The following is a 23,754-nucleotide window of genomic DNA, read 5'->3' as shown; positions in this document are numbered from 1 at the left end:
TATGTGACCTGTGTTTTGGTACACAGTAAAATAATAAGTGTTAAATAAAAGAAAAAACCTGTTACTCTCTCCAAATTAATAGTTTAGTTATAAACTTTGGAGTTTTTAGTTAAATTGGTTGTTTTTTGTGGTTGCTGATCATGATGTCACCTGATGTACCCAGTAAAGGAATACAACTGTATTTTGCTTCAAAAGGCTCAAAATGTAACCTTCTTGAAAAGTCATTGTTTGTATAAAATGAATACACAGAATAGTTGGGATATGGGATAGGTTGATGCCAAGTTTCTGAGATAAAAGCCTTTAAAACTTTTTAAAATTTAAAACAGACTGATTTATATTAAAATCCTCAGAGGAATATCGATTATGGCAAAATCTGTACAATGTAATATTGGAAAAAGCCAACTGTTAGTGGTTAGTTGTTAGTGATTTAGACGAACACATGGAAATTGAAAAAGGATTAGGCCTAGAGGTTATTAGTTCATCTGAATACATTAATTCCTGTAAACCTCATAAAACTCTTTGAAATTCATACTCATGGAGCCTCATTTCTCATCAAGTCATCATTATTTCATTGTTTTTCCATCCACAAAAAAACTCAATCAATTTGTCTAACAACTATGGCATGATAAATATGAGTATTCATATTTTGCTGTAGCTTTTGTCATGTGTAGCCACTTTTCCAAAGAGTTTCCATACCAAAGATCATGTTCCTGGTTCTAAGCAGTTGGTCTTTTTCTTATATAATTTTTAGTCTTTAGTCACACTAGCTACATGCTATTCCTGTAGAAAACCTAGCCCAATTACATGCCCGCAGGTAGGCCTGCTTTAAAAATAGGATGATTATGGGAAAAACATAATTCCAGCTATTAGAATTCAATAATGAATATTGAATATTATAATATAATAAATGTGCAGTGAGCAGAATTTAAGCATGGTTGCATGTGACATTTCTTACAGATCAAAATAACATAAGCCTAACAGCTGTTTTGAGTATTAGCCTATTGAATAACTTTATGATAGAGAAGACAAATGATGTTGTGGAATAATGCATCACTGGTCTCTGGTAGCCTATAAGTGACATCACGCTCTATCTGCCTCTAGTTGTCTGTAGCTGATCATGCTTTCATGTGTGGTGTTCTGAAATGCTGGGCAGCCATGGCCTACTGGTTAGCGCTTCGGACTTGTTACCGGAGGGTTGCCGGTTCGAACCCCGACCAGTAGGCACGGCTGAAGTGCCCTTGAGCAAGGCACCTAATTCCTCACTGCTCCCCGTGCGCCGCTGTTGTTGCAGGAAGCTCACTGCGCCGGGATTAGTGTGTGTTCACTGTGTGCTGAGTGTGTTTCACGGATTGGGATAAATGCAAAGACCAAATTTCCCTCACAGGATCAAAAGAGTATATATACTTAATCCGTCCTTAAATTTGGGACAATTTTCACCCGTTTTCTGGGGGCAGAAGAGTAGCCAAGATTCAGGCAGGTCCGGGGTCACAAAAAACAAGAGTCAGCCAGAAGCGCGAGCAAACAGGTTCCGGGTGTGAGCTTTGCAGACGATCTGACAAAGGAGAGCTCATGACAGAACCCCCCCCCCCCCCCCCAAGGGACGGCCCCAGAAGTCCCAAGAGCAACACCACGCCGGGCGGGAGGAGGGGAGCCGGCGGAGGGCTAGAACTCCTCCGAACGGTCCGAGTGAACGTCCTCATCCTCGGAGGAAGCCGGAGGGTCGTGGTCGGGAGACGGGACAGGTCCCAAGACAGGGTCAGGCACAGGACAGGGAGCCGAGCGGGCAGGACGGTCAGGGACCCCTCTGGGGCGGCCCCTACAGAGTACAGGTTCAGAGACAGGGTCAGGGTCAGGCACAGGACGGGAAGCCGGGCGGGCAGGACGGTTAGGGACCCCTCTGGGGCGGCCCCTACGGATTGCAGGTTGATCAGGATGCCGTTGGTGGAAGGCGGTGATGAGAGTCCGATCCACAATCCGACTAGCCGGCACCCAGGTCCTTTCCTCAGGTCCATAGCCCTCCCTGTCAACGAGGTACTGGAGACCCCTACCCCTCCGTCTGGACCGAAGCAGGCGGCGGATGGTGTAAACCAGACCATCGACGAGCCGTGGAGGAGGAGGAGGAGAAGGCGCAGCAGGGACCAGCGGACTCTCATGAATGGGCTTAATCTTAGACACATGGAAAGTGGGGTGCACCCTCATGGAATTAGGCAGTTGGAGCCGGACAGCAGTTGGACTAATCACTCTTACGATAGGGAATGGGCCAAGGAACCGAGGTGCCAGCTTTCGCGACTCCACCCTGAGTGGCAGGTCCTTCGATGACAACCACACCCTTTGACCAACATGGTAGGTGGGAGCAGGAGTTCTCCGATGGTTGGCCCGGTAGTGTAGCTGGCAACGGATCTGAGGAGTGTGGCTCGGGCTTGTGACCAGGTGCGGCGACATTGACGGGCAAAAGCAAGTGCAGATGGGCAAGTAACCTCCCCTTCCTGGCTGGCAAATAGAGGAGGCTGGTATCCATAAACACATTGGAAGGGGGACATACCGATGGCAGAGCAGGTCAGAGAATTGTGTGCGTACTCCACCCATGTCAATTGCTGCAACCAGGAGTGGGGGTTGCGGGAGGTCATGCATCGCAGTGCCTTCTCGAGCTCCTGATTTGCCCGCTCTGACTGCCCATTGGATTGGGGATGGAATCCGGAAGTCAGACTGACTGTGGCTCCCAGCAGGTGACAGAACTCCTTCCAAAAGGCGGAGGAGAATTGTGGGCCACGGTCAGAAACTACATCCTTTGGCAGTCCGTGGATCCGGAAGACGTGTTCCAGGACCACCTGGGCGGTCTCCTTGGCTGTTGGGAGCTTGGGGAGGGGAACGAAGTGTGCCATCTTGCTGAATCGGTCAACTATGGTGAGAATGACGGTCATGCCACTTGAAGGGGGCAGCCCCGTGACAAAGTCAAGGGCGATGTGAGACCAGGGACGTCTGGGCACAGGCTGCAGCAATCCGGCTGGGGGCTGGCAGGACGACTTGTGTTGGTTGCAGATGGGGCAGGCTTGGATGAATTCCCGTACATCCCTTCTCAGAGAGGGCCACCAGAACCTCTGGGCGAGCAGGTTGTAAGTGCGGGTGGAGCCAGGGTGACAAGCTAGGCGGGAGTCATGTCCCCACTGAATGACCTGGGACCTCAGGTTTTCGGGGACAAAAAGGCAGTCAGCTGGGCAAGCGCTGGGACCTGGCTGGTTACGGCGAGCTTCCAGCACCTGTTCCTCAACAGCCCAGGTCAGAGCCGCTACGATGCAGGGACTTGGCAGAATCGACACAGGATCCTTGGAGGGGGTGTCATCCTTCTGGAATTGACGGGAGAGGGCGTCTGGCTTGGTGTTGCGTGATCCAGGCCGGTATGACAGAGTGAAGTTAAACCTGGTGAAGAACAGGGCCCAGCGGGACTGCCTGGAGTTCAACCGTTTGGCCGTGCGGATGTACTCCAAGTTCTTATGATCGGTCCAAATGAGGAATGGAACGGTGGACCCCTCCAGCCAGTGACGCCACTCCTCCAGGGCAAGCTTCACAGCCAGCAGCTCTCGGTTCCCTATGTCGTAATTGCACTCAGAGGGGGACAACCGACGTGAGAAAAAGGCACAGGGATGGAGCTTCCTATCCTCCGCAGCCCACTGAGAAATCACAGCACCGACTCACACATCCGAGGCGTCCACCTCCACAATGAATTGCCGGTCCACATCAGGCATCTGGAGGATGGGAGCGGAGGTGAACCTTACCTTGAGGGTACTGAAGGCTTTGTCGGCTGCTGGGATCCAGGTGAAGGGTTGCTTGGTGCTGGTTAGAGCAGTGAGAGGAGCAGCAATGGTACTGTAGTTCCGGATAAACTTTCTATAGAAGTTAGCAAACCCCAGAAACTGTTGCAGCTTCTTTCTGTTCTCCGGAACTGGCCATGAAGTGACTGCTGATATTTTGGCAGGATCCATTTGGATACTTCCCTCTGCCACGATGTACCCCAGGAAGGCCACTGTCTTGACGTGAAACTCACATTTCTCCGCCTTGGCGTAGAGGGAATTCTCCAGGAGACGATGAAGGACTTGCTGGACATGGTTTCTGGAGTAGATTAAGAGGTCATCCAGGTAAACGAAGACAAACTTGTTTAACATGTCCCGCAGCACATCATTCACTAGAGCCTGGAACACAGCAGGAGCATTGGTGAGGCCAAAAGGCATAACCAGATACTCGTACTGGTATCTGGTTATGCCTTATACAATACATCGTAGTGGCCTGTTGGTGTATTGAATGCGGTTTTCCATTCATCTCCCTCCCGGATCCGCACTAGGTGGTAAGCGTTTCTGAGATCCAACTTGGTAAAAACAGTGGCTCCCTGGAGCAACTCAAAGGCAGAGGTGAGCAGAGGCAGAGGGTAACGGTTCTTCACCGTGATGTCGTTGAGTCCCCTGTAGTCGATGCAGGGGCGAAGAGATCCGTCTTTCTTCCCCACCAAGAAGAAGCCAGCACCAGCAGGAGATGAAGATGGACGGATTAATCCTGCGGACAGAGAGTCGTTGATGTAGTCCTTCAGGAGCAGACAACAAATAAAGACGGCCCTTTGGAGGGGCTGTTCCAGGGAGGAGGTCGATGGCACAGTCGTACGGTCGGTGAGGGGGCAGAGATGTGGCTCTTGCTTTGTTAAACACTTCTCTGAGACCATGGTAGCATTCTGGGACATTGGAGAGGTCAGGAGCGGAGTTGGTGGGTACTGGGCGGAGCCATGGGTAACCCAGGATGAGGGGTTGGCCTGGAGAGGGGAGCAGGTGAAACTGGATAGTTTCCGGACAGACCCATTGAGACCGGGGCCGTGACATGAGTGACCGATCCGAGTAAGTGTCCGTCCAGTGCCCGGGCAGGAATAGGAGGTGTCAAACGGTGGTTCTCCAGTCCCAGTTGGCGTGCCAGCTTGATGTCCATTATGTTGGCTTCGGCGCCAGAATCCACCAGAGCAGCCAGGGTGTGAGTTGAGTCAGAGAGGCGGAGGTGAACTTGCAGCAGGGGTTTGCGGTCGGAGGACTGGATGGTCATAGAGCTCGACCGGACTCCCCCTATGCCCGGTGAGCTTCGGCTTTTAAAGGGCAAGTTACAACACGATGTCCATCACCTCCACAATAGAGGCAGAGGTTTGAGGTGAAGCGGCGCTGGCGCTCTGCAGGAGTGAGAGAGGCTCGCCCAATCTCCATGGGCTCAGACTGGTCAAGCTGGCTTGGTTGAGTGGCAGTAGATGACAGGAGCCCAGTCGGATTTCTCCGAATGCCGGAGTGGAAGATAATGGAAACCAATTAAGGTGGTAACCCGGTGGAGTGAGAGGGCTCATGACATTTTGCGCATTTCAAAGCCTACACAGAGGTCATTTTAATGTGCTTTAAATAAACAAAAGCAAACAGTAATAACAAATAAAAGCATAGAAGGGCAATATAGTCGAAGAATAGGCTAGTTTAAGAGGTAAATAGCCTAGGCCTATCATAATAAAAAAGAAAAGAAAAGAAAACCAAACGTAAAATCATTTAAAAATAAAGAATAGGCTACTTGACAAAATAATCTCATTCGCCTCAATTGTTTTTCGTAAAATTTAAAGGCGACAAGTCCATGTAAGTAGGCTATTACTCACTGTTTTCTTATGAGTGTTTATCTTTTTTTACAGTGATTTAGTCAAAGATTCTATCAACCGTCTCAGATTTAGTTTAGGAGGACTCCATATACCCCATAATGCATTCCTCCTTAAAATTGTTTATAATGACGTCACGTCTAGGCTCCAAGCAAAGTATCTGTGGGAGGTGGTCGGAACATAGCTTTCATCCGAACGTAGCTGGTGCTAAACTCCAACTTTATGGAGGGGTTTGAACCGAAAAAGTAGTTTTCACCAAGAAATGTATCGCTGTTTTTGACACAGGTAAGATGCATACTCGTTTTCAACGTTGCCGTAGAAGTAGGCTTCTTACGTCTTCTGTTAGCGGTAGTAGTGTAAAAGCTAACGATGGTAAGCTAACATTAGCTCATAACAAACGTTGGTTGCTGTAGTGAGCTAATGTTAGATAGGCTAGATAGCAACCAGTTATTCTAGGGGTAAACTAATGCTAGCTGTCTGTGGAGGACACAAATAGATAACATTGCTCAATCATACATTAAACCAGTTTTCCAAAAGGTTTATTCTTAGGTGGATTACATCTACAGAATACGCCTATGTATTTGTATTAAGTTATCTCTTTAACGTTAAGGAAGTGAGTGTAGTCAGTGTAGGTTCCTAGCTTCCTAAGTTACATAGAAGGATGCTTCATGCTTAATTAGAAATTAGCTAGCTAGCTAATTAGAGTTAGCTGTATGCTGTTAGTTTATGTTTGTTTGTGGTTGGAAGCAAGTTTTGCCATAGGTAACGAACTACAATTTTAGCTTTGTTGCCATCATAACATATGTTATAAATAAGATGGGTCTTCGCATTTCCCAGGCTGGTTTAGTTCTTTAGGGCAGCACTGGAAATAGACGCCTTATGCCCTTCCATTTGCACTATCCTTAGCCAGCTAACGTTAGCTATCTAACGTAGCGATAGCGTTAATTTGAGAGTGCAAATAGTGGAATTGTCGTTCGTTGGCTAGCCTGTTTTGGCAACCGAAGTGTATGCAGGTGTTGTTACACGCTGGCTGCCTTTTCCTAAATAACTTCTTTGTATGTCTGAGGGAAGTAACATCTGATTTGCCCACATGTATGTAGAGCACCATAACGTCGAGTTCTCGCTGCGATCACTGAGACAAGAAGATTGTCAACATTGTAGCTTCTATGTTTTTTCATATGTGTGTTCTATAACACGTTAATAGAACATTATGTAATATGCATAGTCTGCTGGTTTAAATTCAGCCTCAAGTCATGTCATAAAACAAAACGGGGAATTATTATAGCCGCCCACTCGTAATGTGCTTATAGAGAATTAAGACACCCACGGTCTTACCAGTTAACGTTATCAAAGTGGCACTTGCTTTAGGGTTCATAAAGACAACACTTTTTCGGTTATGACATCTAAGTGGACTCTTGCGAAACTCATACAAATTAGCCTAATCAAATCATGTTCTGGGCATGACTTGTGGTGTTTTAACTACTGTACACAGAGCTAGCACATCAGAGGTATGGCCTGGAGCTAACAGGGAGCGACAGCGTAGTGTCAGTATTTTGATGTTGCATGGCACAACCGCAAACAAGACATGTCGAGCTTGTGTCTCGGGTAGCATTAGGCACAGAAACGGGAGGCCACATCTATTGTGAAACCATCTGTCATCTTGTGCATGAGCAAAGGCCTTGATCCATTGTAATTGCATGAAATCGATTAGACGGTCACCTCAAAACATGAATCACATTTTCACACGATACAGATTGCAACACTGTTGGATATTGGACAGTCTCCTGTAGAAATATTCATCTAATCAATCATGAATCATGAATGAACTGAATGTGTTTGAGAATTTGCATTCTGTCTATAGCCCTATTTGTAATTGACGGTACTTGGAATTGGAAGAAGCCTATAGGAGGGGGATGGAATTTACTTCCTCAGAGCAAGTCAGTGGGTTGTGTTAGGTTGGTCATTTCCTCTTAATTTCTCAGTCGGATGTGCTGGCATCCAGACACTCCTAAAGTAGAGCAGCTGAGGTGTGTGTCTGTGTCTGTCTGTCTGTCGCTGAAGAGTATGTTTGCCGTGATGAATTGCGTGCAGACAGACACTAGCAGCATTGAGAGGAGCTTGGCTTTAGACGTCCCTCATCACTCTGTGTGAAAGTTAAAAAAACCCTGTAAAAGCCCTTTTCTCTTTTTCATTTTTCTGTCTGTCTTCTCGTGATGCACCACGCAGCTCCACAGCTTGCTTTGATGTCATTCAGAGGCAGGCCTAGCTTTTTTGCCCCTGTTGCCACGGAAACACCCCCCCCCCCCCCCCTGCACAGCACACATGCTCATCTCTCTCCCCTCCAAAATGAGTGGGGAAGTGTTTGTGATTTCACCAGACTAGAGACAAGGCAGGACTGCAGACACAGAAATGAGGGGGGAATGGCTCTGCAACTCTGAGATTCTCAGTGTAGTTCTGTGTACGTACATGATTGATTTTGGATGTGGCATTGCGATCACTGTAGGTTGTTTATATGTCAGTGTTTGTGTCTGTATTTTGTGTATTAGGTTAGCGTGTGGGTGTCTGTGTTTGTAGTCTGTGTTTGTCCTCTAACTGTAGTGTTTTTTTTTCTTATTACCAGTGTGGTGAACCAAATGGGTCATTGCAGTGCCCACGTCCTTCTGTTCATGCTGCTGAAGATCGTGCAGACATCAGCCGAAGGTAAAGAGAGCCCAGAGCTCCACTGAGCATTAATTCAATTTCTCTCTCTCTCTCTCGTGCTCTCTCTTTCTCTCCTGTCTCCTTCACCCTCTCTTTATCACACACATGCACACACACTCACTCACTCATTCCCCTTTCCCCCTTACCCTCCCTCATTCACTCACTCATTCACTCTTTCCCTCCTGGCCCATCTCTCTCTCTCTCTCTCTCTCTCTCGTGCTCTCTCTTTCTCTCTCGTGCTCTCTCTTTCTCTCCTGTCTCCTTCACCCTCTCTTTATCACACACATGCACACACACTCACTCACTCATTCCCCTTTCCCCCTTACCCTCCCTCATTCACTCACTCATTCACTCTTTCCCTCCTGGCCCATCTCTCTCTCTTGTGCTCTCTCTTTCTCTCCTGTCTCCTTCACCCTCCTTCTCTCCTGTCTCCCTTACCCTCCCTCATTTACTCACTCACTCATTCACTCTTTCCCTCCTGGCCCATCTCTCTCTCTCTCTCTCGCTCTCTCTCTCTCTCCCCCCCCCATCTTCTTATCCCTCCCTCCCTCTGTCCCTTATTTCTCCATCTTCTTGACTCCACACACACAACCACCACCACTACCAGATGCCTCTGCATTATTGCATGATCCTTATCACCGGCGATCATCTGCTCTTTCCACAAATGTCATTGTCCCCTGGGCCCTTTGAAGAGGTGTGTGTGTGTGTGTGTGTGTGTGTGTGTGTGTGTGTGTGTGTGTGTGTGTGTGTGTGTGTGTGTGTGTGTGTGTGTGTGTGTGTGTGTGTGTGTGTGTGTGTGTGTGTGTGTGTGTGTGTGTTGGAGCCGGCAAAGGCCTGGATATCTCTCCCTCATGCTCCCCTGCGCCAGTTCCAGTTTAAACAGGGTCCTATGTCTCCTAGGAAATTATGTCTTAATCGATATCTGCTGTTTATCCAAATTACTGCTGGTGTTTGTCTGTGGGGGACCTATTGAGACTGGAATGATATTAAGAGCCCAGGTCCACATGTTGAACAGCAGGGAGCAGTGCACTGGCATGGCTGAATAGGCCATCTCACTCGGCCCTAACTGCTCTCCTAATTGAGTTGAGTCTGATTTGTGTCTTCCTGTGTATGTTGGGGAGTGTCCAGTTCTGTTTGTTTGTGTGTGTGGCATTTACACACGGTTGGTTGTGTGTATGTGCTTGCATGTGAAGATTGTATGTGTGTGTTTTATATGTATTTATGTTAATGTGTGTCTGTGTGTGTGTCTCCAGATGGTGTCATGGAGTGCGCGTGTGAGGGCAGCAACTGCATGGCAGAGCTGTGCCGCGGGGACCAGTGCTACACGTCCGTGACGCTGGGCGGGCCGGTGCCCACCTTCACCCGTGGCTGCCTGCGAGGCCTTGACAAGCCCCGCATGACCTGCCAGACGGCGGCCAACTATGTGGTGGAGTGCTGTGCCCTGCCCATGTGTAACGCCAACACCAGCAGTGAGGCGCTTCTCGGTCAACTCTCCACAGGTAGGGAAGACACCACACACACACACACACACGCACTGTATTGAAATGTATCGTAGATCATACATCTACATATAATATCTGATCATCTTTATAAGGGAGAGATGCACACCCCTGTTGGATATGGCATGCCAGACATGTTTGTCAGCCAGTCATATCCTGGAGTATTTTTTCCCCTCAAAGGGACAGTTCAAGATTCTGGCAAAAGGTTGTTTGAACTCAAAAGTCAATTAAATTCCACCCTTCCATGCTTGTGTAGCAACATGTTGATTGGCAGGAATTGTGTATGACCCATATGTCCAAACACCAGTGTTTCTATTTGAGCACACACACAGAACAGACAGCTAGAACACAGCAATGGTTCATTTTCTATATGAACTCCACACCTTTTAAATCACTGCTTTTAGACCATGTTGTTGGGTTGTGTGTCCCTGCCGTGTTTTCCATAGCCCCTGATGCCGAGCCGGTGCGCTACTGTGTGGAGACGCTGGTGCTGCTGGTGCTGGGCCCGGTGGTGGTGTTGGCGCTGCTCTCGCTGCTGTCGGTGCTGGTGTGCCGCCGGCTGCACCGTGGCCGTCTGGAGAGGCTGCGCGAGTACGACCCCGAGCAGGGCGCCATCGACGGGCTCATCGCCTCCAACGTGGGAGACAGCACGCTGGCGGTACGTACCGCCCGTCGGCACGCTTTGTCGAGCACGCCGACACAAAGCCGGAGAGCACTCGAGCGTGCATAGCACCTGCGTTGGTTGCCCTAGGGAGGTTCTGGCCATGGTCATCTTCACACCTGCGTGGTCCTGCTGAAGCACGTGCACAATCGTATGTGCACGTGCTTCAATCGCCACATGCACGCGTGCGTACACACACACACACACACACACACACACACACAAACACACACACAATTTTTACCACAGCTGCAACAATCATGACAAACCTTTGCAAGAGCCTAGAGAAAGTGACTGCTGTGATGCACTACATCTCCACAGCAATCCTGTGAGCGGTGTTCACTTTGAAGTGTTCATCTGTAGGTGCTGCTGGTGAGGTGGCTGTTTCTGTGTGTGACTGACTGGTAGTATGTGCTTCCGTGTGTGTGTCTGCGTGTGACTGACTGGTAGTATGTGTTTCCTTGTATGTGTCTGTGTGTGATTGACTGGTAGTATGTGTTTCTGTGTGTGTGTGTGTCTGTATGACTGACTGGTAGTATGTGTTTCCGTGTGTGTGTGTGTGTGTGTCTGTATGACTGACTGGTAGTATGTGTTTCCGTGTGTGTGTGTGTGACTGACTGGTAGTATGTGTTTCCGTGTGTGTGTGTGACTGACTGGTAGTATGTGTTTCCGTGTGTGTGTCTGTGTGTGACTGACTGGTAGTGTGTGTTTCTGGGCACAGGATCTGCTGGACCACTCGTGCACGTCAGGCAGTGGCTCGGGCCTGCCGTTCCTGGTGCAGAGGACGGTGGCGCGGCAGATCAGCCTGGTGGAGTGTGTGGGTAAGTGCCTGGCCTGCCTCTGAGTCACCAGCCTCAGCATGTACATGTTGTGATGAACCTGCTCTGAGTCAGATTTGATTACTAAGTTTGAAGCTGTAAGCCATCATTTGATTTCCCAGTATTCCAATTCAATGGATTCTTTGTCAAGTTTGGTGAATTGCCTCTCAGTCCTCTATCTGTCCGTTTCGTGTGTACACGTAAGAAGAAAAATGTGGGTGTTTGCCGTACAGTCATACTGTATCTCTATAAATTGGAAACAAACATGGTGGCTCGGACGGAGTCATAAACAATTCAGTGCAATCAGCATGTTGCCTCAGCACCAAGGAAGTGAGGGTTGTGATTTAATTTGCTGTTACGAGTATCAACAACCTTTTGGTAAAATTGCAGACTGCATGATTGAAATAAATTGTATTTATGATGGCATGTATAACCTGAAGGTGCAATGCTGTCAGGGGAAACAAATATTCAAGGTTATCTCCAGTCAGAATTTTTACAGGAAATTTATGAATTTATTGGTGGTTGTGATTGCCAGTCATTTCCTGTCTGTACCACACATTGAAAAGTGGGAGTTCACCGAGAACGGCCCGAGTCTGGCAGAGCTCTAAGATTGCCCACAGCAGCATTTTATTTTTAATGAAGTAAAAGCCCTGAGTTTATCACAGCGCTGCCGTAAAGAGTAACAGAGGAAAATGGCTAAAATAGTTATGTTTAGCCTTTTTACAATTTTAACAGGCAATGTTTCAAAGTGGCTCTGTGTTTAATACTTGGTCCTTTTCCTTGCCAGTTCATACCTAGTTTTGTTTCTAGTGGATTTCAGTTTATAGAGGTTAGAAGATTTCTCAGACCAGTTACCGGTAGTTAGAAGACAGAAGCAGTGGACCTTTGCTCTTACACAGTAGTCATTTAGACTTAAGTATTCTTTGATTCTTTGACATGATTAACTTGTTATGCCATTGGAATGAATGTAATTACCCCTGGCACAGATGGTGCCCATTGGAATATTAAACATACTCAGGGCAACTACCAAATCTTGTATGGTTGTGTTTTTCTGTAGCTCTCTGCTGATGTTTTCCCTGTTCTCAGTAGTTTGTCTGATGTTGTTCATACTGTAGCTTATAAGTGAAGGATTAGACTAGTATCTGACTTGAGGGTTATATTCTGTGTGTGTGTGTGTGTGTGTGTGTGTGTGTGTGTGGTGTGTCATGTGGTGTGTTTTGACCGTTGTCTCCCAGGTAAAGGGCGCTACGGAGAGGTATGGCGGGGCCAGTGGCAGGGCGAGAATGTGGCGGTAAAGATCTTCTCCTCACGCGATGAGAAGTCCTGGTTCCGCGAGACCGAGATCTACAACACAGTCCTGCTGCGTCACGAGAACATCTTGGGTGAGACTGCACATTTACGTCCACATTATATGAACATTTCTTCCGTCATACAAACAGCTCCCATGAGGGACTTATCCAACACAGTCCTTTAATAACCTGATTGACCCATTGTTGTGATGAATTTTACCCCTATGTTCAAAAATTGCATTTATCTCAGGGAAAGATGTAGTCTAAAAATCTAGCAATCTAGGGTAGTCTAGCAACTCTCTGGCTTGCGAGCTGGAAAAACCAAACTATAGTCACGCCAATCACATCGTGTATAGAGTCGGTGGACGGGCTTAACATAATGATGGCAGAGTTGCGACAGTTCCGCCTGAATTCCCTGCTACTTGAAAACTAAGAAGATTGATGCAGCTGCTGGCGAACGGCGGTCTTTGAATCGCGACTCGAGTTAAGCTTTTTTTGGGCAAAGTTTGATCAACTAGCCAACTAGCTCCGCTGGTGGAAAAAACGCACGGAACTCATGAGTTGTAGCTCTATCCTATTGCGTGCAGAGGGAATTTGAAAGACAACCGTTTATCCCGCCCCTTGGATTGAGTGTTCCCAGACCCTACATCTTGATGTGGATCTGGCTGGTCAGGCTAGAAAAGATGAATAGAAGTCTTATAGATCTTGAGATCTTGGTTCCAAGCCCAGTTGGAGTGGCAGAGCTCATGGTCATGCTTGCCCAGGATATCAAACTGTTTTATTAGTACAAGCTGACCGAATCGGTAATAATAATGGAACCACTTGTTACTTTGTTTCTTTGTGGTCTCAGGTTTCATGGCGTCGGACATGACCTCGCGGAACTCCAGCACACAGCTGTGGCTGATCACGCACTACCACGAGCACGGCTCGCTGTACGACTACCTGGGCCGAGTCGCTGTGGAGATGGCCGACGGGCTGAACATGGCGGCATCGGTGGCCAGCGGCCTGGTGCACCTGCACACCGAGATCTTCGGCACCGAGGGCAAGCCGGCTATTGCCCACCGCGACCTCAAGAGCAAGAACATCCTGGTCAGGAAGGACCTACGTTGCTGCATCGCCGACCTGGGTGAGTGGACACCCGTCTGTCTCCTGTCCAGCTCTGACCCTCTCATCTAATGTCACATTTTACATGCATATAAACTTGAAAAGGGTGTTTTTGCAGTAGAATATAATGAAAATGGTGTATTCACCCGCCCATTGCCCAGCAATTGGACAAACGCGCATTTAATATGTGTTTGCATCGAACAATACCTTCACTACAAAAAATACTCAATATTCATTTCACTCAACGTTTAATTCCTGTAATCCCTGTTTCCCTCCTGTGTCTCCAGGTCTGGCGGTCACTCACTCTCAGTCAGACAATCAGCTGGACGTGGGCAACAACCCTAAGGTGGGCACAAAGCGCTACATGGCCCCCGAGGTGCTGGACGAGTCCATCCAGACGGACTGCTTCGATGCCTACAAGAGAGTGGACATCTGGGCCTTTGGGCTGGTGCTGTGGGAGATCGCCCGACGCACCATCAGCAACGGTGAGCAACAGGGACTCAAGACTCAAACTAGCGCTGCAATTGTAGTCTCTTCAAAGTACCGCAGTGTTGATCTTCCCTTTTTGTCTGTGTTTGACATACTGGCCACCCATTTAGTGCTAAGGGTGTACCCAGTGCATGGAGAACTGACCCAACAGGGTAGGGGTGGCACGGTTCACAAAATCTACGGTTCGGTTCGTTCGGTTCCAGAAACATATTTCAGCATATAGCTTAATCATCCACAATTAGGCTAGAGTATTTAAAGAATAGTTATCATGTAATAATGCACAAACTGAATTTGACTTCACACAAAGCACGTTATTGTCTGAGGAAACTTTAAGCTACAGTTGAGATTTTGATACAGCAAGAGGGAAGACATTGATAATTTCAACAATCTTTTCATTTATTTGGCATAAAAGGCAGAATGTGTACTATTGCCATCTGCAGGAACGTATGGCCCTTTTTGGCACACAAAGAAAGTGTAACTCTTGCAGCTTAAATTAAATTCTTAAATTAAAGTGCAGTATTTGGAAACATAAAGTTCTTATCTAAAGTAAAAGTGCCACTGTAATATTTTAAATATTAAAAAACATGCTGGCTAGTGGCTATCAATAAATGCAATCCATCGGTGGTGAGAGCTACGTGGGCCGTGACAATTCTTTGACAAGTTTTTCTCGTCTCGTATAGTTTTGGAACTACAGAGGTGCCGAAGTGTCGGCGGGAGGGAATGTTGTAGCGGGGCTCGAGTATTTTCATCAACTGACGAAATCCTTCACCCTCAATCACACTATATGGCATCATATCTTTTGCAATAAACATCCCGATTGTTTTCGTTATGGCCATTGCCCTGGCCGAGTTATCACTGAGAGGCTGCTTAAATGCTGAGGACAGAAATTGTTGGGTAGCCTGCGGCTCCTTCTTCCTTAAACTGTCTACAGACACATTTGGGTGACGTCTTTTCATATGACCTAGCATGTTCGAAGTGTTGCCAAGAGCATACTGAACACGTGTTGCACAATGTTTGCACAAAGTCGCAGTCTTTTCTGTCGTCTTAACTCCTCTATCATCATAGGTCACCTCAAATCCGAAATGTTCCCACACACCAGACCTATAAGAGGCTGGCACATCCTGCAACTCCGGGCAGTCTTTGTCTCTCGCACTTGCCATTTCTAAAGACTCCAGTAGCGCGCAGCACTCAAAACTATACTCCTACTCTCGCGCGAAAGGGAAACACATTGTCACATGGGAATCAATTGCGCATGCCATAACTAGCCTGAACCGTAGGACCGTACGATGAACACACACTCCGAACCGTGACATGCCATCCGCACGGTTCGGAGCATTTTTGAAAAACCGTGCCATCGCTACAACAGGGTCAAGGGTCAGGAGTGCTTTGGTATTGACAAACATAGTTTTGGCTATTATAACTCTGTGTAACATCAAAATACATTTGGAACAATGATTTTAAGGTAAAGGAACTACCCTGTGTTGTAGTAAACATGTAGTCTATGATTCTGTTGGGAGGTGGCTGATGTTTGAGCTCAACATATTAACATACTGTGCTCGTAGAATTGGCACAAACAGTGTATGGCTTTGTTTCCAATTTTTGAGTGAAGACTGTATAGTGTAACGGTGGCCTCTGACACAAGAAAGTGCCGTGCAGTCATTTGCAGAATTGCTTTAAAGATTGGGCGCCAGGCAGGCCCATTCACCCTTCCTGTTTTAAGAATGACACAAAATTAAATCACATAACGGGGATTAAGGTTTTTCAGTGATAACGAAATGTATTGGATAGACGCACAAACAGTTCAAAAGAGTTAAGTTCATGAAAATAGTGCGTTCACACACTCAAACAGTTAAAAAGATGTTCACAGAATTTAAGTCAGTCAAACAAGAATATGGAAAAGAACAACCCAAGGTTGTTGGTCTCAAATCCAAGAAAGTCCTTATCTGACTTCCTCAAAGATATCCATGACCTTTTTGCATTCATAAGCTTTGGTCTCCTCAGCCGTAGGGTAACATGGTTTCAGATTACAATAGGTGCATAGATTCTTACACTTTTAAGAGATTATCTCTTAAGGGGGATCTGTGTGAATGTGTGAAACAAACAAATGAAGCGTCTTGTAGAATTTCATCAGTTCATCCATTTTCGCCAACTTCAACTTAAAAGATGAGCTCTGTAACAAGAGATTCATGCCCACAGTAGAACCACTCACAACCCATAATTTCCACTGAATTAATCGGCCTTGACTATGTGACAGCGTGTCCTTCATGTTCATCCTGTAGGTATTGTGGAGGAGTACAAGCCTCCCTTCTATGACCTGGTCCCTAATGACCCCAGCTTCGACGACATGCGGAAGGTGGTGTGTGTGGAGCAGCAGAGGCCCTTCATCCCCAACCGCTGGTTCTCTGACCCGGTGAGACACACACACTCACACTCACACACTTATATTGGCACTATAGATGAAAATGAGACCGCTAATGATGACAAAGTGTGATTTGGTGTTTAGAAATTGTAGACGGTAAATGCTAATCTTATATCTGAATTATTTCCTTCTGCCTTTCTTCTTGACCTTTCGGTCCACTTCTCCTTCCTACCCCTTCTTCCCCCCTCGCCCCGTCTCTTGATCACTCAGACGCTGTCTGCGCTGGTGAAGCTGATGAAGGAGTGCTGGTATCAGAACCCGTCGGCCCGCCTCACTGCCCTGCGCATCAAAAAGACTCTGGACAAAATCCACAGCACGCTGGAGAAGGGCAAGGCCGACTGCTGAGCCCACGTTGAGTTGAGCGGACCTGATTGGAGCGGTGCGGAGCAGGAGGGTCGTCGGGGCCCCGCCATCTCACTGCTGCGCCCCCTTTCCCCACCCATCACCAGTGGCAGAACAGACCCCCCCCCCCCCCCCCCCCCCATCCCCCCTCACACTGCACCACACTGCACACCGGATCACGCCGCATCAACTCAACCACCAGGAGATCCAAGTTACATTTCTCACAGGCTCCCCACAGACGAGCACTGGCGTTTCTGAAACACTGATGCGCCATGCAGGAGCCCACTGAACACCTAGCCGCCATGGCTTCACGCCGCCTAGAGCAACTGAGAACTTTTGTGTTGTTGTTGTTGTTTGTCTCTGATTCCTATTCTAATTTCTTTGTGTCGTTGATCTGGAGTTGTTTCGGATGTTTTGTTCCTCCATCTCCATCCCCAGTTATTCCCCCACGTTGCTCGGCTGCTGAGGTGGAACGGCCTCCACCCTCAGAGGCAGAGTCTGGCGGGAGAGTCTGAGGAGAGTTGTTGCCTTCAGAGACTCGCCAGAGGACACCTGCCCTCACTGGAAAACCATGCTGTGCATTCACACAGATACAAGCCCGCCCCACCACCCAACCCCCCCCTTAAAAAGGACTTTTAAATGACTCAGCACTTTTTAACTCTACCAAATAACAAGATCATCACAATCACTGTTGAGCCTAGCCTTGAGAGGCCATCTAAAGTAAAGATGATTGTGGTTCTTCACCATGTACAACTTTTTTCCTTTTCCCGTACGACGCCCCCACCCCCCACCCTTACATGCCCCAACACTGACTGATGGAACTGATGAAAGGCCCTGTGTCTTAAAGAGACATGTTGGACTGGTTTAGTGTGGCAACTGACATTGACCCGCCACCATTTTGGCTCTAGCTGTGCATTACTTTCACCACTGAGTGCAAAAGAAGCTGACTTGAGCAGAGAGGGCTCTTCACTTTTCTCCTGATGACAATCAAGTGCTGCTCAATCAGACTTTTTGATATTGTATTACTCTTATGACAAATCATATAGTTATTGTATTATTATTACTAATTAAGTGTCTAGTGGGGCCTTGTGGACAAGTGACAACACTGAACATCACCACCTAGAGAACAACACTCAAAGGAACACGGAACATCACCACCCAGAGAACATCAAAGGAACACTGAGCATAGGAAGAGCATATTTATGTATTCTGCTTTTTTAAAAGTGTTATAGTTGCTGAGTGGGATTTATGCGGAAGGAGAATCCCACTGGTAGTATTGCAGGGACATGATGAACAGCTTCTGTTTTGGCTAGTTTTTGTTGTGCAAATAGGTCTTTAAAAGATGATTAATTCTAGTGCAGGAGTAGGAAAACCACTACAACCTTTGAACTGTGAATGCAAAGTTACCCGAGTAGCAATGCCTAGGGAAATACTAGCAAGATCTATGTTAAGCAAGAAGAAGAAGAAAAAACACATTTGCCCTGAGGCACATAACTTGCATGTGTTTGCATTTTTTTTTTTTTTTTTTTTTTTTTGTTAAATATGAAACACACCGGTAAAATACTGACACACATGCATAGTTTCAAGATGATTTTATATAGGAATTGGCCTGATCCAGTGAGCCCCTGAACATGTCCAAATGAGAGTTGTTCGATCATGCAGTGTGCCCGATCGAAATGTGTAGTGCGAGTTACCATGTCGTACGTGGCTGTGAAAAAATCGTGCAGCGGCTGCCGGCTTAAGGGAGTAAGAGAGCGAGTTGAGTTCTGCCCAGCCCAGCCCAGGATAGCCCCTCTCTTAACCCTGTCTCTTCGCTATGGACCTTTCGGCTGTAGAACAAGGCCACTGGGCCTAGCTTTAGCCACACCACTCCACAGGAGGTCTGCAGCTAGCCCATTAGTGACCAGCCATGATCACACCAATAATCAGCTCGGATAGATCAGCTCCTGGCATGAGGGCGTGTGGCTTTAACCTCACAATCATCACCACCACTCATGGAGTCACCCATGGTCCCCATCTGTAATGGAGACTGACTACTGGGCTAATGTCTGGCTAATGGACATGTGGACAGTGGGCCTGGATGTCCAAGTCACAGATTAGGAAACGGCTAAGGCTCTGGTGCCGCCTGCTGGTGTCACAGGAATAGTGAATAGACGGACTAGTGCTTCAGAACGCTTTAAAACAATATTCATTTGAAAGGGATGTCATTCTGTCAGAGATTTAGAATGTACAGTTTTTTTTTTTTTTTTTTTTAACTAATAGTTTACTAAGCCACATGTAAACATTTATATACATGGTTTAAAACTGGAGTGTTTGTCAAAACAAATGTTCTATCTACGCCATAACATTTTCCACCCACCAGTAACTAAAGTAATGATTTTTATTACCCAAATGGATTTCAACACACCACATAAATAACCGAACTTGCTGGACAGAAAAAAGACCACATTTGCAAGAAATCATATGAGGTATCTGATGCTGGGTTATGTAAAACCCAAACTGTATGTTGCCTTTCTACAAAACAAACAATAAATATGTAGGACACTTAACAAGTCCCCAACTGTTCTTTATTTTTTTCAAATGCTGCGTCTTCTGACTGGAAACAGCAAGGGTGAGCAATAGTCAATAGAATGCCTACAGTGTGAAGACACTACTGGGTCTACAGTCCTGCAAACATGGCCTGACATGATAAACAACTGTTGCGCAGCGGCAGTGTCCCATACCACAATCGGACTCAGTGCCCATAGAGGCCCAGGTTAAAGTCTGGCCTGAGGTCATTTCCCGAACCCACTCAACCATCTCTCTCCTCATTTCCTGTCTGTTTCCTCCATCTATTCACTGTCCTGTCAAATAAAGGCCTGAAAACATAACTTTAAAAGAAAAAAACACTTAACATCTCATTTTGTGACATAATAATAATGTTCTGGCTATCAATCCCTTCAGCAAAGACCAGATATTTGTAATTCTTTGGGTCTAGAAGGAGTGTCGTCACTTCCTGGACTTCTGGGTCATAGGCCTGTGTCCCTCTCAGGTGTAATCCATTCACCTGTGGGGCTGTCGTCAGGACAGTAGTTCTAGGGGTTGACAACGTTGCTCAGGTATTTTCTGTTCACCTGTGGGCCAGTTAGTGGAGGTTGAGGTTGTCGGGGAGAGTCTTGTAAGGGTTGAGGATGCCCCGTGGGTCCAGCATGGCCTTAATGTTCCCCATTAGGGCCACAGCCTCAGGCGGTTTGCTGTAGTAAATATAGTTCCTTTTCTTCAGCCCCAGGCCATGCTCCGCACTCACACTGCCCCGCACGCCCGATGTCCACTCGTACACGTACGGCTCGATGGCCGCCAGCAGGGCAGGGTCTTTGGTCGGAGAGGTGATGTTCAAGTGTAGGTTGCCATCACCTGGAGGGGGAGAATGCACATAGTGTACAGGTGGAATGAGACAGCAAAACAAATTCCAAATTCCAGCACTTGCATTCTGAGCCAGATACAGATGAGCACGTAGGAAGGCAGGTGTATATGACCCTCTGCCAGTGTAACGGACCAGGGGCCTCATTTATAAAAGAGTTGCGTAGAAACCATCCTTCATTTGATCTTAGATCATTTCTGAAATGATCATACGTGTGATTCAGAGAAAACAAACGTACTCACAACAAAAACGTGCGTACGCCACCCTTCCAGATGTGCCTATTATAAATCACAAATGAACGTCAACGTGTGCGCAGCCGGATGGTTTTAGGTCTCCGCCTCATCAATATCATTAGCATATGTTTTAATGAAATCAATGGCCTAAAAGCTGTAGCCTATGTAACATTATATATTGAAAACATTGTATAGACAAACATTGGTAGGCCTACCTTATGAAGGAAAGACCTCTCGGCCTACAGCATAATCCTGTACGTTATGATACAGTAGGCTACTGCGTTTCCAATATGACCCAGCGTAATATGCTGATTTAGCCTACAAAACAGAGGACTAAATTATAAGCGTGATATGTCATGTAGGCTTAACGTTTCTTTTAGGATAGGCTATGTTTTTGCTGAAAAAGTAGTCTAGTTCGCCGGTCATTATTCATTGATTCAGCATATCTTTGCGATCGTTTTCTTTCAATAATGTCCAATGGCTTAGCCTAAACATTGTCCTTTATTTTTTGCTTTGGGCCTACCTTTATATTTTAGCTTTATATTATCCAACTCACGTATTGTCATCTGATCTTGGGCACTGTCAGTCAAAAAAAGCAAACAGGTGCGCGCTCTGCACCTCTTTACGCAACCCCGCCGCAACACTAAATATGAAGATGCCCTGCTTTCAGAGGATAACTCCCGTCCCTTGGTTGTGTAGGCTATATATGATATAAAATATCTATAGCCTACATTGTATAACTTACATTCAAATATTACCTTTCTGTTACGGAGCTGGGAATAGACCTATGAGCGCAAATTAGGATGTAGTGGAGGCTAAACGCGAGTAAACGCAGTTTATCCACCTCTGACATTTCAGAAATAGAGTTTACCCACCTCTTATTAGAGTTTATCCAGCTCTTAAAAGAGTTTATTCACTTTTAACTGTATTATCCAATACTATCCTATTCCCAATAGTGTACAATAACCTCACCCACCTCTTAATTTACCACTACATCCCTGGGGCAAATTTACTTTTCCTCTCCTAAACGAGGGCAATTGGACATTTTATGTTCAATATTAGATTGGTGAGAACACTAAATATACTAGATCCCCTGTAAGAATGTTTCAATCATTCTATCGTAGGTCTTGCGTTTTGTTTAGATATTATGAAATAAGTAAGCTATTCGTTTTTTCACTTTCTTAAGTGGGCTATAGTTCTCATTAGCAGTTTTATTCCAAACCATGAAACATTAAGCTGCGTCCAAAAACGACTTTAAAAATCTTCTGATATTGATCATGCATATGGTAAAGAAAGACATGAGATCGTTGGTCTTGGAATTTTGAAAATGCATCGCACTTAGACCTCAGATTACTTGCAGTACCCCGGTATTACCACAAGGAAATGGTCATACGTCAAGTTTGAACCTGACGTGGAGATAAGCACTTTTCCACGTCAAAGACGGTTTTTATAAATCTGAGCGTTGGCATGGATTTGAGCGTACGCACGGTCTAAGATCAAATCTGTGCGTAAGAACGCTTTATAAATGAGGCCCCAGTACTTCTGAATCTAAGTGAGTGGACACAGACGGATATACCCAAGAGCAACACCCTCTTTCCCCTCGGGGGCAAGGGTAAAAATCCTGAAGTGCTGACACTTTTCCAGATTCTCAGAGATCAAAGACTCACAGAATACTAGTAAGTTATTGGCAGGGTCCTTCTGTAAGTCAGTTTACTGCTGTTAACATAAGGTCGAAAAACCTTTTAAAATGACATGGATATCGAGTGAGGGGGTTATAGTCCAGTCATTTTATGAAAAAAAGGTTGAACAAATTGCAACAGAAGCAAACTTAACTGATTTTGTATCCTCAATATGTCCTGAGTAAGGGAAAAAAAGCCCTGAAGAATCCCAATAGGGGAAAGTTTAGAAAAAGACCTAAATATACCCTATTCATGCGCCTATTCAGTATTTTTCTCACGCGAATAGGGAAAAAAAATAATCTTCACATATCACCTTGAAAATTACTGAGTTGATTACTTACATCAAGACAAACAAAAAATGTATAAGACGTTTTTTGAAATTGTCTGTTAACATGGGCAAACAGGGCATAATGTAATTATGTATAACTATAGGCAAAGTAAGGTCTGACCCAAAACTAATTGCAACATTTGACAAACAATACTGTATAGGCGCATGAATAGGGTTAATCAGTTAAGTTTTCTTCTGATGCAATTTATTCAACGTTGACTATTAGCAAAAACTGCCATAAGCATCATACATTTCCTGCAGAGACATTTTTGAGAGTGGGTGCTTCTGGTGGTTGCATAAAAAAAAAAAAAAAACATCTTACCGACATGTCCGTATCCCACCACATTCTTGGCTCGGTCTCCGAGATGTTCCCTCATGTCAGTGACCAGCTGGTAGATCTTCTCCACGGGAAGCGAGATGTCGTACTTGTAGGTAAATCCATCATGGGTGAGAGCCTCGGTCACTCTCTCCCTCAACGACCAGAGAGCCTGAACCCAAAAAAGCCACAGAGGAACCATTGGTCTTAATGAACTGATTAGTCCCTATTTAGGTACTGCCTCAGGAAGAGATCTGGCAGATCTGTGTGTCACATGTTACATTCTTTCCAGAATTTTCATTTTCTATTCATCATCTTTAACTACTATATAATATTCCGTATATTCAGTTCGCTGTATTGCAGGCTAAGAGGAAGACCATTAGACAGAACACTAACTTTAATTTTGACATCCTCCGTGGCAACCGTTCCATCAGTCACCAGTGATGATGCCATCACCTTCTCCAGGAAATTGTGCAGTTTCTCCTCATCGTGAACTGCGTTGGATCCAGCCGTCTCTATGACGATGTAGAAGGGACACTCTGCAGACAGGAACAGCATATCAAACTAAATGCTCAGATTAGACTGAGATCCACAATTGATGCCCAGCTTACTGAGTTTGGTGATTAGTTTGGAGGGGATGATGGTGTTGAATGCTGAACTGAAGTCAATGAACAGCATTCTCACATGGTGTTGCTAGCTCCCCTATGTAACTCATGCTAATAGATTCCCCAGGCCCTGGTTTGATTCTTGTTCCCCGTGTGGCGTCTAACCTGTGATGGGGTTGGTGATCTTAAGGTGCTTCTCTAGCAGCCCCATGCAGG

The 23,754-nt window shown here is 46.2% G+C and overlaps 2 protein-coding genes across 4 annotated transcripts in view; one reads left to right on the top strand and one right to left on the bottom strand.

Moving 5' to 3' along the window:
- The first annotated feature begins 5,800 nt into the window (after nucleotides 1–5,800).
- Nucleotides 5,801–19,526, top strand: acvr1l (activin A receptor, type 1 like). The gene is made up of 10 exons (XM_042099251.1): nucleotides 5,801–5,941; nucleotides 8,277–8,356; nucleotides 9,610–9,855; nucleotides 10,302–10,513; nucleotides 11,238–11,337; nucleotides 12,570–12,716; nucleotides 13,474–13,749; nucleotides 14,015–14,212; nucleotides 16,496–16,626; nucleotides 16,846–19,526. Exons 2-10 carry the CDS (start codon nucleotides 8,290–8,292, stop codon nucleotides 16,978–16,980), a joined length of 1,512 nt encoding a protein of 503 aa, XP_041955185.1. The 5' UTR covers nucleotides 5,801–5,941; nucleotides 8,277–8,289; the 3' UTR covers nucleotides 16,981–19,526.
- Nucleotides 19,523–23,754, bottom strand: part of d2hgdh (D-2-hydroxyglutarate dehydrogenase) — a 7,479-nt gene continuing 3,247 nt past the window's right edge. For all 3 annotated transcript variants that reach the window (XM_042099180.1, XM_042099188.1, XM_042099194.1), the window contains 4 exons: nucleotides 23,704–23,754; nucleotides 23,330–23,472; nucleotides 22,940–23,105; nucleotides 19,523–20,370 (listed from right to left, as the gene is read on the bottom strand). In XM_042099180.1, coding sequence (XP_041955114.1) covers nucleotides 20,102–20,370; nucleotides 22,940–23,105; nucleotides 23,330–23,472; nucleotides 23,704–23,754 — 629 coding nt within the window. In that variant the 3' untranslated portion in view covers nucleotides 19,523–20,101. The remainder of the gene's footprint in view (nucleotides 20,371–22,939; nucleotides 23,106–23,329; nucleotides 23,473–23,703) is intronic.

This window comes from Alosa sapidissima, chromosome 1 (genome assembly GCF_018492685.1).
Source record: "Alosa sapidissima isolate fAloSap1 chromosome 1, fAloSap1.pri, whole genome shotgun sequence".
NCBI classification, from domain to species: domain Eukaryota; kingdom Metazoa; phylum Chordata; class Actinopteri; order Clupeiformes; family Clupeidae; genus Alosa; species Alosa sapidissima.
The sequence above is the reverse complement of the archived record's forward strand: the minus strand, read 5'-3'. Positions and strand labels throughout refer to the sequence as shown.